Source organism: Bos mutus, chromosome 19 (assembly GCF_027580195.1).
Source record: "Bos mutus isolate GX-2022 chromosome 19, NWIPB_WYAK_1.1, whole genome shotgun sequence".
NCBI classification, from domain to species: domain Eukaryota; kingdom Metazoa; phylum Chordata; class Mammalia; order Artiodactyla; family Bovidae; genus Bos; species Bos mutus.
Window position 1 is genome coordinate 37,590,370 of NC_091635.1, and position 13,324 is coordinate 37,603,693.

Here is a 13,324-nt window from a genome sequence, read left to right on the forward strand (position 1 = left end):
TGGCTGAGGGATCGAATCCATGTCCCTGGCACTGGCAGGCCGATTCTCAACCACTGGGCTCCCAGGAAGGTCCTGTCTGCAGGTTATTTTTATAATCTTGGCGGGCCCTCTGGGCAGGAGTGTGCCCTCTGCTCAGCCAGCATTGTGCTTTTCAGCCTACCCTTCAACCCCTTGCCTGGAGCTGGACTGATGTGGAGGAGGGCAGGGGGCACTCTACTGCACGCTCGGGGTCGGGTGGCTCCATCTCCAGACGAGGAAGCTGAGGCTCCGGGCCCCACAGCTGGTGAGGGGCAGGGCTTCCAGCCCAGGGAAGCCCTGCTGCGCCGACCAGCTGTCCTGCCTGTCCCAGCCCAGCCTGGGGAGGGTGAGCAAGTGGCCTCTTCCCACCACAACCCGGAGCCCCCTCATACTGGTACAAGGTCATGAGGGTATACAGGCATGCCAGGTGCCCCTCTCTGGTGGGGAGGACCACAGCGCTGGGCCCCACAGGGCTGAGTGCCCCAGAAGACAGGCTTCTCAGGGAGCTGGTCTTCCTCTGCCTAGCAGGTCCCCTGTCACCTCTGGCCCTGACCGCCCCTTCCTGGAGCTGCACTGGGTACCCCAGCCTGCGGGCCCTGACCATGAGCTGCCCTGGGAGCCAGCGCCCTCTGAGGCAGCGCCTGTCCACGCACGGCCACTGCGTCTGTGGGGCTGGGCTGCAGCTGTGGGTGCCAGGAGGGTCTGGCCTTGACTTCTGCTTTGGGGGTAGGGTCTTGGGTCAGGGATGGGACCGCTGGTGATGGTGCTGCAGAGGTGGGTCCTGTGATGGTGAACAGGACCCGTGGAGGCCTGGGGAAGCCCCGAGTGGGGCCCAGGCACAGCCAGCCAGCGGGGCAGCACCTTAGGGAACTCCTGTAACACGGGATGTTAGCTGCGGCTGTGTGCCAGGATGCTGGTGGGTGCCAAATACAGCATGCCCAAGCTTGGACCCCTGAGCGGCATGCATCCCGCTATGTCAGTCCCCCAACCAAGCAGAGCATTTGTTTCCCACATCCAGGGGCCTACCCTGGCCACCCGGAGGGAGCCTGGCACCTGACACCCAGCCTTGCAGCCCCCAGCCCCACTCCTGGAGCCCCTCATGGTCACAGAAGGGGGTGGGCGTGGTGATGTGTGTGCTGGGCTTCACACCCACATCCAGGGCCTGGCATTCCAATCCTTGCTCACCTGCCCAGTGTCTTCAGGAAGGCTCTCCCTGCTGAACCCTTGGACATAAAACAGCCAGAGAGTGCCACCTGGTGGGCAGCAAGGACCCCACCAGCTGATGCCTCACTGCCAAGGGTCCCCTGTGCCACCGTGGTCAAAGCTCAGGTGAGGGAACCAGGACCCAGCTGGCCTGCCCTCCTGCTGGCTGTGTAGTCGTCCCCCAGGCCAAGGTAGGGCGGCAGGCGTCTGGGCTTGGGGTCTGGTTGGAAGTGGGCCTTCTGTGCTGGGCTCGAGTGGGGTTAATATCACACTAGGGTGAGTGGCCACAGTAGGGCAAAGGGCTCAGAGTCCGGGAGCAAAGCTGTGGCTGGACACTCGCTGCTGCAGAGCTGGATGACTTGAGGTTTGTTCAAATGGGTTTTTCCTTCTTGAAACAAACAACAAAGCCGTTTGCTGCCTTTGTCTTCCTGGGCCCCCGCGGTGTCGTGCTGGTGATGACATGATCTTTCTGCTGTGTGAGCGGCCTGGCACTGGGGGGATGGATGCGGGGTCATGCTGGAAGTCTCCCTCAGTGGACGGAGCAAGGAAGGACGTGTGTGCAGGTGCACAAGCACAGACATACGTCCGTACCTACCCGTGCACCCTAGGTGTGCCGGATGTCCGTGACCCCGGACTCCACCACCCGGCCGGGGCACCTCGGGCTCTTCCTGCTCCCCGTCCTGTCTGGCTTATCTGCTTATCTGCTCCGTGGAACGAGTCCCCGCCTGCAGCTGCTCTGCCCCCTCCTCGGCCCCCACTGCCCCAGCATCAGCCTGACGGGCTGCGGTGCCCTTTATGGCCCTGGCCCCCTTCCCTTCCCGCTGTCCATCAGCACAGGCTTTTGGTATTTCCAGTCCTGGGTGTCTGCCTGGCCCTTGACACAGAGAGCGTTCCTGGCAGTCACCCCTCTCGCTGAGGTTGTCACAAGAATGAAATGAGGTGCTGACCCCTCTTGCCCTCTGGGAAGAGGTGGGTCATGAACAAGACCCCACACGGGTCTCGCTGGCTGTTAGTGGGTGTCCATCCTGAGGGTACATGTGAGGCCTTCCCTATAGGCATCTTTAGTGGGTGGTGGAGGGACAGTGAGCTGGAGTCAGGAATGGGCCCACTCAGGCCCTCAAGGACCATTCCTATCAGCATTTGGATGTGTCCACAGTTTCTCCAAGTCTGTTTTCTTACCTCTAAAGTGGCCTGATGATATCTCCTGAGAAGACTTACTGAGGGCCCTGGAAGAAAGTGTGTGTGTGTGTGTGCATGTAGTACCTGTAGTGTGTTCTTGCTGTGTTGACACAACAGACCTTGGTCTGTTTCACAGGTTCATGGCCAGCAGGGCCTGGGCTGTAGGCGCCTGCCTGTGGGCATGGAGAAAGGCTCTGGAAGTTGAGCGGGAGGTGCTGAGGGCGCTGGCGGCTCCCTCCTGGGGGTGGCCGGGGCGCAGGACTTGAGTGAGTGAAGCCTACGTGTGGGAAGGGGTTGAGTGGCCCCTCTGTGTGGCCTTGGGGTCTCGGGGTGACCCTGGAGGGGACAGGTCTGCCTGCTGCCCAGGGGCTGTTGGAACCCTCCTTCTCCCCCAGGATCATCCCCTCATGCTGGAGGGCAGGACACGAGCTGCCTGGGGACCAAGAGCAGTCTCCTAGCTTCCACAGGCCTCATGACCTTATGTGCAAAGTGGCTCTGAGGGTACCACTCCCGTCACCTTCTGCAGTCTCGGGGCAGGGTTTTGACTGTTCCAGCATTGGCAGGGATCCAGAAACTGGCTTGTTTTATAGATTTGAAAGTTCAAGTCCGCAGCCTCTCAGAGCCACTCCTGGCTCTGCCCATCTGTTTGGTCTCCCCATCCCTGCAGGTCCACTTTCAGGGGCGTGGGCATTGGGTGGTGGGGGAGGCCCACCTCCCACCCTCCTTCTGCTGCTGAGTCTGGAATATCATGCTGAATATCCCCTACCCTCAGCCTAGTTTTGTGACCAGGGCCTGCAGAGGGATTGTGGGGACCCACAGGAAGGCTGCACCCCGGTACTAGCACCATCAAGGAGACTGAGGGTGGAGGCTAAGGCTGGCCACCTGAGGTTGCCTGGTGCCTGCTGCCTCCTTCCAGGCCCTGGGACCAGCCAGGCTAGGGAGGTGCAGGGGTGCGTGAGCTGGCGGAGGTGGCGGGAGGGGAGCCTGCTGAGTGCCCATGGGTCACCATGGCAACGGCACATCCTTGGGGGCTTTTGTGGCTTCCTGCGGCAGCCAGTGCTGCTTGGCACCCTGCAAGTACAGGTTATTTGGGTGGGAAAGCCCAGTCCGGGGGCGGGGGGGCCTTACACAATGGGTGGGGGTTGTGTTTGCATATGTGCCCATGCACGTACGCACACCTGAAACCTGGCCTGTGGAGGCCCCTGTGAAGGTATCTGCTCATAGCCCCACAGGACTGGGGGACACAGCCCACATTTTGAGGTCTTTTGTGGGGGCAGGCTGAGCTGGTTTCCCTTGCCATGGTGACCCTTCCTACCTGGTCCCCCCAGCCCTGCCTCTCTTCCCTGTATGTGGATATCCAGAATGAGCTTGGAGGCTTGAGCAGGAGTCCAGGCCACACTTGCCATTGTTCCAGCCTCTTGGGCTCACACTGCCTCCAGGAAGCCCTCCCAGATACCCCATCAGCTGGCAGCGCAGAAGGCCCGGGAGCAGAGGCACAGCAGTCAGAGGTCAGCTGTGATGCCTCAGGCAGTCTCCTCACCCTCACTGAGCCTCCATTTCTTCCTGTTCAGTGGAGACAGGCATGGCAGCCACCTCGGTGCCCGTGAGGACCTGGTGAGGTGCTGCTGAGACCTGCTGTGACCTGAGTGACCAGTGATGGCAGGTGGGGTGACATGGCTCTGAGGGATCAGCTATTGGGAACCGAGGGGTTGGGGTGCTTAGTGGGCAGAGGAGCTGGGGCAGGCAGGAAACCTCAGGGGCTGAAAGTCCTCAGACAGAGAAAGTCCCTGGGGAAGGGGCATGCAGTGGAGCTGGAGTGGAGGGACTGGGGGCAGCCCAGGGGTGGGGCTGCCAGCCCAGAGTTTAGGGGACATCTGGCTGGCCCCACCACCACGTCCTGACCACAACGTCCTGTGGGCACCAGATGATCTGAACTTCCCGAGAGCTCTAGCTCAGCAGGGGCATGAGGGCAGCTTGGAACCTTATCTTGGGGGCCATGCTTGTGTGTTTGGGGGTCACGTTCTGCTGTCTTGGGCACTATAGTTTCCCTGTCTGGTGAGGGTGAGCCATGAGGGATTCACATGGACCAGGCATTGCAGAAGACAGGATCCCACTGTGCTCAGAACAGAAACAGCACTGGGGGGCCCTCAGTGGGAGTCGGTAAGAGGGTGACTTGGAAATGCCAGGCTGCATGGAGGAGCACTACTGTCTGTCCTTCTTAGGTAAAGTGACATCCCTGTCCTCAGAGATCGGACAGGTCTTGTGTCTCCTGGCCCAGAGCCTGGCATGTGGCCAGCAGCCAGGCCCTCAATCTCTCCCACTTAGTGGGGCCTGGGTCCCCCTCCTACACCCCCGGGGTCTCATGACCTCTACCAGTGTCACCCCAGAGCTAGGGCAATGTGACAGCCCCAGGGGCCCGCTCCAGAAGGGCCAGTGTAGGAGGGGGTTCCTGCAGCCCTGAGAGCCTGAGCTCCCTGGGGGCTGTCCATGAACCCCCAGAAATGGGAGCTCTGCCAGCCCTGTGTCCCCTGGCGAGGCCAGTGCGGTGCCCAGGGGCCGGCCGCAGATGGCAGGCTTGGGCTGCTGTGGCCGCCCCCAGGGTCCACCTGCCCTGGGCCTAGCGGCTGTGCCTCCGAGCACCGGGTCTTGGAGCAAAAGGGTGGAGGTGCTAAGGCTCAGACCGCAGCAAGTCGGGGAGGCACAGAGCCAGGGATAGGGTCCAGCTGGCCCCTGAGTGCCCCTGGGGGCCAGGTGCAGGTGGGGACGGGGATGCAGAGCTGCTCATCACCGCTCTCTCCCTCGGCAGACGGCGCCCCACTCAGCGAGTTCTCCTGGTCGTCCTCCCTGTCCGTGGTGGCCGTGTCCTTCTCCGGGCTCTTCACCGTCATTGCCCTCATGCTGGCCTGCCTGTGCTGTAAGAAGGGAGGCATCGGGTTCAAGGTGAGGGCTGGGGTGGGGGCTAAGGACGGGGTCCCCAGGGCCAGCCCTCTGCCATCCACTCGGCACTGGCCTGCCTTCCCTCCTGGGGCTGCCTGGGGATCATGGAAACCCAGGCCTGGGACCCCATAAGCCCCTCTTCTGGAGGCAGCTGACAGAGGCGTAGGGGTTGTCAGGGACCCCTCCCACTGCTTCCCCCGGTTTGAGTCTCCCCCATGGGGACAGGGGCTCATTACCATCACCTCCCAGCTCAGGGCCAGGCCTCCGTGGGCTGTGCCTCCAGGGACAGTGAGGAGGGGCCTCAGGGTGGTGGGCGGAGGCTCTGTGCTCAGCAATTCTTTGAATCTCTGTTCATTCGAATCAGCAAAGGAAGACCAAAGTTGCCCAGACACACTTGCCATCCTGCCAAGCAGCTCTCTGGCTGGGGTCACCTTACCCAGGGGTTTTTCTGCCCGTGAGGAAAGGATTGTGTGCTGTGTAGGAATCATGGAGCAGGGATAGCAGGAGTCATCATTGCTGTTTCTGAAGCATCGGCTGGACACTGGGCCACCTTTCCTCAGGCTGCCGCCCTGGCGGGGCTAAGCTCCCGGGTCATCCTGGGCTGGATCCCAGGGCCGAGGTGCCTCCTAAGGAGGGTAGCCGAGGGGCATCCCCTGGGGTGCTGTTCCCCAATCCTACAAGTGCCCTCGGCTGCCCCCATGTTCAGCTTCTGGTCCTCTGAGCGTGGAGGACCAGGAGAAAAAGCTGGGAACTGTGGAGCCCATCTGGGGCCCCCGCCCCCAGCCCCGTGGGCCGAGTTCTGCGGACTTAGCACATGGTGCTGCCTGTGGTCATTCTCCCGCCCCCTCAGCTGCCCGCCCTGGGCTGGAGGTCAGATTCCTGGGCCGGCAAGGTCGGGGGGAGGGCTGTCCTGTGGCCCAGCGTAGCGCCACTCCCCACCACTGTTCCCGTTCCGAGTGACCCACACTGCAGCCATGCCACCCTCATTTTAGAAGATAGTGCCCTCCCCACTTGGGGGCCAGGAGAGCTGAATCCGCCTGGTGCTTGCCTTTTACCAAGGTATCTCTGCCACACTCATGGCCGGGTCATCCTCCCAGAGCCCTCTGAGGGGTGGGCCGGGGAAGCTCAGGGCCTGGGCAGCAGGGCCATGGCCCCAGGAGCCTCGGGTCCACATCCAAGCCCCTGTGGTGTCTCCATGGTCTGCAGGCACAGTGGGCTGGGCCAGAGTGATGCTGGCATTTTCCTGGAGGATCCTGGCGCCAGGCGAGGTGGAGGAGGGGAGGGCTGGGTTGGGGGCAGGGGCCCGGGTCGGGTTGTATAAGTCAGCCCCTCCTCAGAGTGCTGTGAGAACAAGGCCCCAAACAAGGGCCAGCGTGGCCCCCTCCTACCCGTGCCCTCCTCACCTCCTGGGAACATGGTGCCCGGAACATTCCAGCACCAGCGTGCTTCCGTGGGAGGGCCAGCCTGTGCAGCAGGCTCCTGCCCGGGCTCCCCCACCTGGAGCTGCACTGGGGAAGGGGCTGGGCCACGATGCTCACACTGTCCTACCTGATCGCCCGCTGTGCTGGCTCCATCCGGTGGGCTTCCAGGTGGCAGCGTCAGGTAACCAGCTGGGGCTGGGGCTGGGGTCAGGCCCCTGGGGGTGGGGGTGGGCATCTGTGCCCTCTTCAGAGTCCCACCTGGGATTACAGGGCGAGGAGAGTGGTTCTGATGGCCCCAGGGTGGTTGCCTGGGGAGGGGGAATCCCTTGTAGACCTCGTCCCCAGCGGCTCCATTGTCTCAGGATGCAGTCCAGGACAGGTCCGCAGGGACACCCCAGAGGGCTCCCAGCCTCCTCCTTGCAGCCGAGGAAATCGAGGCCCAGAGAAAGCAGGGTCCTTGGGTCTCAGCACTGGGGGAGGAACCCAGGCCTCCTGGCTCCCAGGCCAGCTGCCTGTCCACGGGGTGGCCCCACTGCAGCTCTGGGGAAGTCCTGCGACCCTTGGCTTCTGTTTTCCGCCTGGCAGTGGTCAGTCCAGGTCAGACAGGCCTGTGGCGCTGGAACTGGGGTTCTGCTTCTGGCCCAGGGCTCCTGGGGGACTTGGCCATGGCTCAGGAATGTGAGGGGGCTTCCTCAGACAGAGGCGGGTGGGAAGTCGTGAAGTTCAACATAGCAGCCAGGCCCAGGAGGGACCCAGCCTGGTGCCCAGGGCCAGGCTCTTAAGGAGTCTGGGGAGAGGATGGATGCTGGCCCACCTGGGTCAAGGTCCCGGGGCCCTGCAGGCAGACAGCCGTAGCAGATGGCAGCGCCTGTCTGGGGTGAAACTGGTTGGGGAGATGGGCTGTCAGGAATGCTGCTTGTCCGGAGGCTGGGCACTTAGTTGCTTGTTCGCTGGGGCAGAGTTGGGGGGATGATGGAGCCCCCATCCTGGATCTCCAGCCGTGACCCTGAAGCGACTGACTGTGAGTGCCCCACCGAGGGCGAAGGCTGCAGGGAAGTGGGGGGGCTGAGACGAGTCCGGGGCCGACTCTGGATGGGCCAGGGCAGCTGACCTCCAGCCGCGCCCCACCCTACTCCCTGCCACCAAGGGGCTGGTGCTGCCTGCCTCCACCTGAGCCTGGTAGGCCTGGTGTGGACGGGCTGAGGCCGGCAGAGGCGCGGCTGCCCTGGGGCTCATAGCCCCCACCCTTGAGGCTCTGCTTATGGGGGACAAACCCCAACCTCCCCCTCAACCAACACAAAACAAACCCTGCCCTCCTGGGGCAGCTGGTGTCCCTGGGAGGGGGGAGCGGGGCAGGGAGTGGGGTCTGTTCTCTGCCCCGAGGAGAAGAGGTGGGTGGAGGAGGCAGCTGGCAGGGGTGCTGTGGGAGCTGGGCCCTGGGAAGAAAGGGGCCTTTGAGAGCTGGCCTGCACCCCTTGTTCCCTCCCCGCCCTGCCCCCCGACCCTCCCCGTTCTGGGGAGCCCTGGAGCTCACCGCGTGTGTCGCCTGCTTGGCCCAGGAGTTTGAGAATGCCGAGGGGGAAGAGTACGCGGCCGACTTCTCGGCACAGGGCTCCCCAGCCACAGCAGCTCAGAACGGGCCCGACGTGTACGTCTTGCCACTCACCGAGGTCTCCCTGCCCATGGCCAAGCAGCCCGGGCGCTCAGGTGAGTGACACCCCCCTGCCCTGTGGGCCCAGGTGGGAGGCTCAGGGGAGGCACAGGGTTGGTTGTATCCCCTTCTGCTGGGACCTGGGGCGCTGTGAGCAGGCTTGGGCCAGCTGGGGCTGCTGGGTGAAGGGGCAGGGGTTGCTCTGTCTGGTCCTGGGATGGGCACTGGTGTGCTGGGAGGAGGGGCTTCTCCGTGGTCCCTAGGACGTGGGCTCCAGGAGCAGGGCCCACCCATTGCAGGGAGGGGCTCTTTGGGGTGGAGCCTTTCGCTCAGGACCCTGGGTGGGGGCAGGTGCAGGCGGAAGCCTCGGCTTCCTTGCCTTTTCTTCCGCCAGCCCCATCCCGTGGTCCCCCACCAGGCTGGCCACCTCCAGGGCAGATGCAGGGCCCAAACCATAGAGGTTAAAGGTCCGTGGCCAAGCTGGGCTTTGCACCTGCCTTTACCTGATCCAGTGCTCTGAGAACTCCCAGTTGTGTCTGGAGGCTGTCTCCAGCCCCGGGAACCCTTCCCGACAGCTTCACGGCCAGGCCTGGGCCTGCCCCCAGCTCCTCTAGGTGCACTGGGTGGGGTGTCAGGCGCTGGGGGGGCTCTGTTGGCACCAGGGCCTGTGATATTGGCCTGTCCCAGCGGCTTGTGTTCTGGGCCCTACTGGGTCCTGCTCACGATGCTGCCCACCCTGAATCCCAGCCTTCATCCTGGTCTGGGGTTTCCAAGATTCAGGGCTGGGCCCTGCCCCCAGGCCCCATGACCATCGCTCCCCACCCCCACCAGTGTCTCCTGGAGGAGAACTCACCAGTTAGGCAGGAATTTCAGGGCCCACAGGAGCACCCTATGAAGTCTTGAAGGAAGGGTGGTGCTATAGGAGGCCCTCCGACCTTCCGGGGTGACTGTGGACGTCTCCCCTGTGCTGACACTGGGAGCCGGTGTGGACCGAGGGGTCCCCTCAGGGGACACTGCACCTCTGGCCTGGGCCTGACAACTGCCCCTGGCAGTATGTGGGACCCTGAGGAATCTTTGAGACCCAGCTTCTCCCATCCCTTAGGGGACTGTCCCTGGGGATGAGGGGGACAGAGACCCAGGGGAGGGCAGTGATCACATTTTCCATTTTACAGCTCTGCTCTGCTCTTTGTTGGGTACTCTGCTTCCGGGGAGGGGTAGACATTTCGGTGAAGCTGGGAGAGCAACCCACCTGGAGGTTAAGGATTAAAAACCCGGGTAGCAAGGGCCACCCCTTTACACTGTGGGGGAAGATGGCCCAGCCAGGCCCAGTCTTCAGGCTCCCCAGCCTGGCTCCATGGGCTCTGCCCCTTGGGTGCAGACCCCAAGACCCCTGGCCCAGCCCACCTTGCCCCGTGCAGCTGCCAGGAGAGAGAGCTTTTCCACTGACTGGCAGTCGGCATGCTCTCCTCCATCACTGCCCCAGGGTCCACTGTCAGGGATGCTGAGCCTGCCTGGGGAGACGCCAGGCTGAGGTGGAGGGGGCAGCAGGCTGGGGCCCAGGGGGAGGAGCCCCGGGACTCAGGGCCCAATGGGACCCCTTACCCCCAATTCTGCTCAGCTTCGAGGTCAGCACTGCCTGGGGTCTGCAGTCCCCAGGAACAGCCCCTCACCCTCGGACTCCACTGGCTGGCTGGCTCAGCCTGCCTCCTGGGCCCTCTGGGCAGCTGGCGTGGGAGCAGAATTCGGGGAATCCCTTGGGGCACAGGCAGTGTGTGGGTGGGCTCAGCAGCTCTGGCCCTTCCTCTGGGGCTCTCACTGACCCTTCCTCCCTGCTGACCTCACCCCGCCCAGCCCGCAGGAGAATGGGCCCAGTGTGTTCCGTACAGGGCTGTGCCAAGCAGCCCCCAACAAAGGAGCCTTTGGGGTGCCTGGCGCTGGAATGCCAGCCTGTGGCAGGGGTGAGGGGACGGGCCACTCCACTGTCCTCCTCCCCAAGGCCTCCGCCCCAGCCACACTGCCTGCCTGGCCTTGCCTGTGAGCTGGTCCCGGCTCCAGGCCCCGCTGTCTCCAGCCTGGCTTGTCCCTGTAGGTGGGGGCACAGCCTTCCCAGATCCACTCAGAAACATGCCCGGGTGTGGCTTGCAGGGCAGCAGGCACCCTGCTCCCGATGGCAGCCCCCATCAGGAGGGAGCAGAGGGATCCAGGCGGCTCCCCAGAACAGGCCAGGCAGGCAGGCAGCCTCTTTAGGGGACAGGTGAGAGATGGGGTGATGATGGAGGCTGAGCTGGCATCCCTGAGCCCCCTGCCCTGTTATAGTGCAGCTGCTCAAGTCCACAGACCTGGGCCGGCACAGCCTTCTGTACCTGGAGGAGATTGGACACGGCTGGTTCGGGAAGGTGAGTTGCTGTCCCAGGGGGTCAGTGGTGGCAGAGGCTGGCAGCATGGTCCCTTTTGCCTGGCAGGTGGAGTGGGCGGGCTGGAGACATATTTCCTCTAGAAACCTCCCCAGTCCTGGGGTCCCCTCTTAAGGTACACCCACTGAGCCCTCCCTGGGGGCCTCCGGATCTGGCACCTCTTCTTCACAGATCCTGGTATCATTATGGGAGGTACCTCTGACTGGGCAGGGACAGGGAGCAGCATCTTGGTGGCTTCGCCCTGAGCACCAGGCAGGGGGCATGGTGGGTCCATCTTCCTCACGGCAGACCCAGAGCTCTGAGAACAGCTAGGGACCTCGGGGGAGGCAGATACCAAAGAGAGAGTATTACAGCCAGGAGGGTTTGCCTAGGAGGGATCCGGAACCCATTTTGCAGATGAGTAAATTGAGGCCTAGAGGAGTCCATGGACAGAGGAGTCCATGGACAGAGGAGCCTGGAGGGCTACAGTCCATAGGGTTGCAAAGAGTCGGACACAACTGAGGCGACTTAGCACGCTCCCAACTTGCACAGAACGAGCCAAGCTTTGGCCGGAGGAGCAAGGCTGGGGGCGGAGCCTGGGGAGGGTGGTGTCTGCCCACCTGGCGATGCCTGCCCCGCAGGTATTCCTGGGGGAGGTGAACTCGGGCATCAGCAGCACCCAGGTGGTGGTAAAGGAGCTGAAGGCGAGCGCCAGTGTGCAAGAGCAGATGCAGTTCCTGGAGGAGGCGCAGCCCTACAGGTGGGTGGCCCTGGGGACTGGCTCTGCTGGAGGCGCTGGGGTGGGGCACTGCCCAGGAGGTAGGGGCATGGGCCCTGCAGACAAAGGCAAGCTCTGTGCCCTGCAGAGCCAGCCCCCTTGCCCCCTCGCCCCTCGCCCCTCACCCCCTCCCTGCCCTGAGTGCAAGTCAAGGGTTGCTTGTTGGCTCCCGCAGGGCCCTGCAGCACAGCAACCTGCTCCAGTGCCTGGCCCAGTGCGCTGAGGTGACGCCCTACCTGCTGGTGATGGAGTTCTGCCCAATGGTGAGTAGCCCGCTCCCCCCAGTCCCTGCTCTGCGCTTCTGGAAAATGGGACTGGCATCCTGCAGAAGGGCCTTGGCGGAGCCGGGGACCCCTCAGCCCCACCCTGTGGGCCTCACATCCCCCGCAAAGTGGGGTCCAGGTGGCCCTGTACCACTGCTTTCCAGAAGTGGCCTGGGGGAGGAGGGAGGTGACCCCACTGCCATAGAGATGGCGGCTGTCAGGGCTGGGCCTCCGTGGTGCCTGGGGTTGGGGTGGGGGCAGCTGCGTCCCTGATCTGCCTGTGCTGCTCGGAGTCACGGCGGTTTTCCCGAGGGGCACCCCGGCCCGCTTGGGGGGCTCAAAGCCCTCACGTCTGGTCCACAGCCTCGCTCATACTTTAGTCTCCGGCCGTGACTGAGCCTGCTAATGGCCTCGCAGGGCCCCTTACAGACAGACAGACAAACAGACAGATGCACACACATGCACACACGCACAGCTGAGCCGCCTGCCCACAGGGAGGTGCCCTTCCTCAGACATGCGTCCCGCCGCTGTCTAGTTTCTGGACTCCCAGGGCTTCCCCAGGATGGTCGGGCCCCCTGGAGCTGGGTGGTGTCAGCAGGTCAGGGAGTTGCCCGTGGACCCTCTGGTCACCGGCTCTGGGTTCTGTCCAGGCTTGGTGTCACAGCTCATGTGGCCAGAGGCGGGATGTGGCCCCGCTGGCCCTCAGGGCTGCCTGGGGCCAGGGGTCAGCTTGGGGAAAGTGTCCCCTGCCCGTAGGATCATCCTGCTGATGGCTGGTATCTGGGGAGCGGACACAGGGGCTTCACTGGGCAGTGGCAGCCCCGCAGAGTTAGCAGGACGCCTGGTCTCCCATGGGCCCTGCTGGGGAGGAAGGGCCCGGGGGGGCGGGCAGCCGCTCCCTGCCGGCAGGTGACGGTGCTGCCCTTCTCGACAGGGGGACCTCAAGGGCTACCTGCGGAGCTGTCGGGTGGCCGAGGCCATGGCGCCCGACCCCCTGACCCTGCAGCGCATGGCCTGCGAGGTGGCCTGTGGCGTCCTGCATCTGCATCGCAACAACTTCGTGCACAGGTGAGGGCGGGGGTGGCCCGCGGGCGCTCGGCCGGCCTCCACCCCACTCCGGGCGCTGGGCGGGGCCTCAGTGAACTGGCCAGTCTTTGTTCGGTCTCTCGGGACCACCGTGCAAAGGGATTTTATCAAATAAAAAGCACCAGGCAGAGGGGAGCTGGACACCTGCTTCTGCAGGAGGCTTAATCAAGGGGACGCCCTCTGTCCACCTAGCCTGGGCAGGTACCCGTCCTTGGCCCCCATGATGGTCAGCGCTGCCCAGTGGCCCTATGCTGGCCCTGCCCTCCTCTGTCTCCCTCAGGCCCGGGGGGAGGGGTGGCTCTGTCCTGTTTCCCGCCCTGGCCCCCAAAGTTGGAAAGATGGGCCAGGGTCTGGCCTGGGGGGGGCGTGCCTGAAGAAGTGGCGATGGATGTGGC

The 13,324-nt window shown here is 63.8% G+C and overlaps 1 protein-coding gene across 5 annotated transcripts in view; it reads left to right on the forward strand.

The window, feature by feature from the left end:
- The window catches only part of AATK (apoptosis associated tyrosine kinase), a 39,420-nt gene that overhangs the window by 17,962 nt on the left and 8,134 nt on the right, over window positions 1–13,324 (forward strand). For 2 of the 5 annotated variants that reach the window (XM_070390204.1, XM_070390207.1), the window contains exons 2-7: window positions 5,207–5,340; window positions 8,318–8,465; window positions 10,726–10,805; window positions 11,444–11,562; window positions 11,756–11,843; window positions 12,778–12,911. In XM_070390204.1, the coding sequence (XP_070246305.1) occupies window positions 5,207–5,340; window positions 8,318–8,465; window positions 10,726–10,805; window positions 11,444–11,562; window positions 11,756–11,843; window positions 12,778–12,911 (703 nt within the window). The other 3 variants (XM_070390205.1, XM_070390206.1, XM_070390208.1) reach the window with 3 other exon arrangements.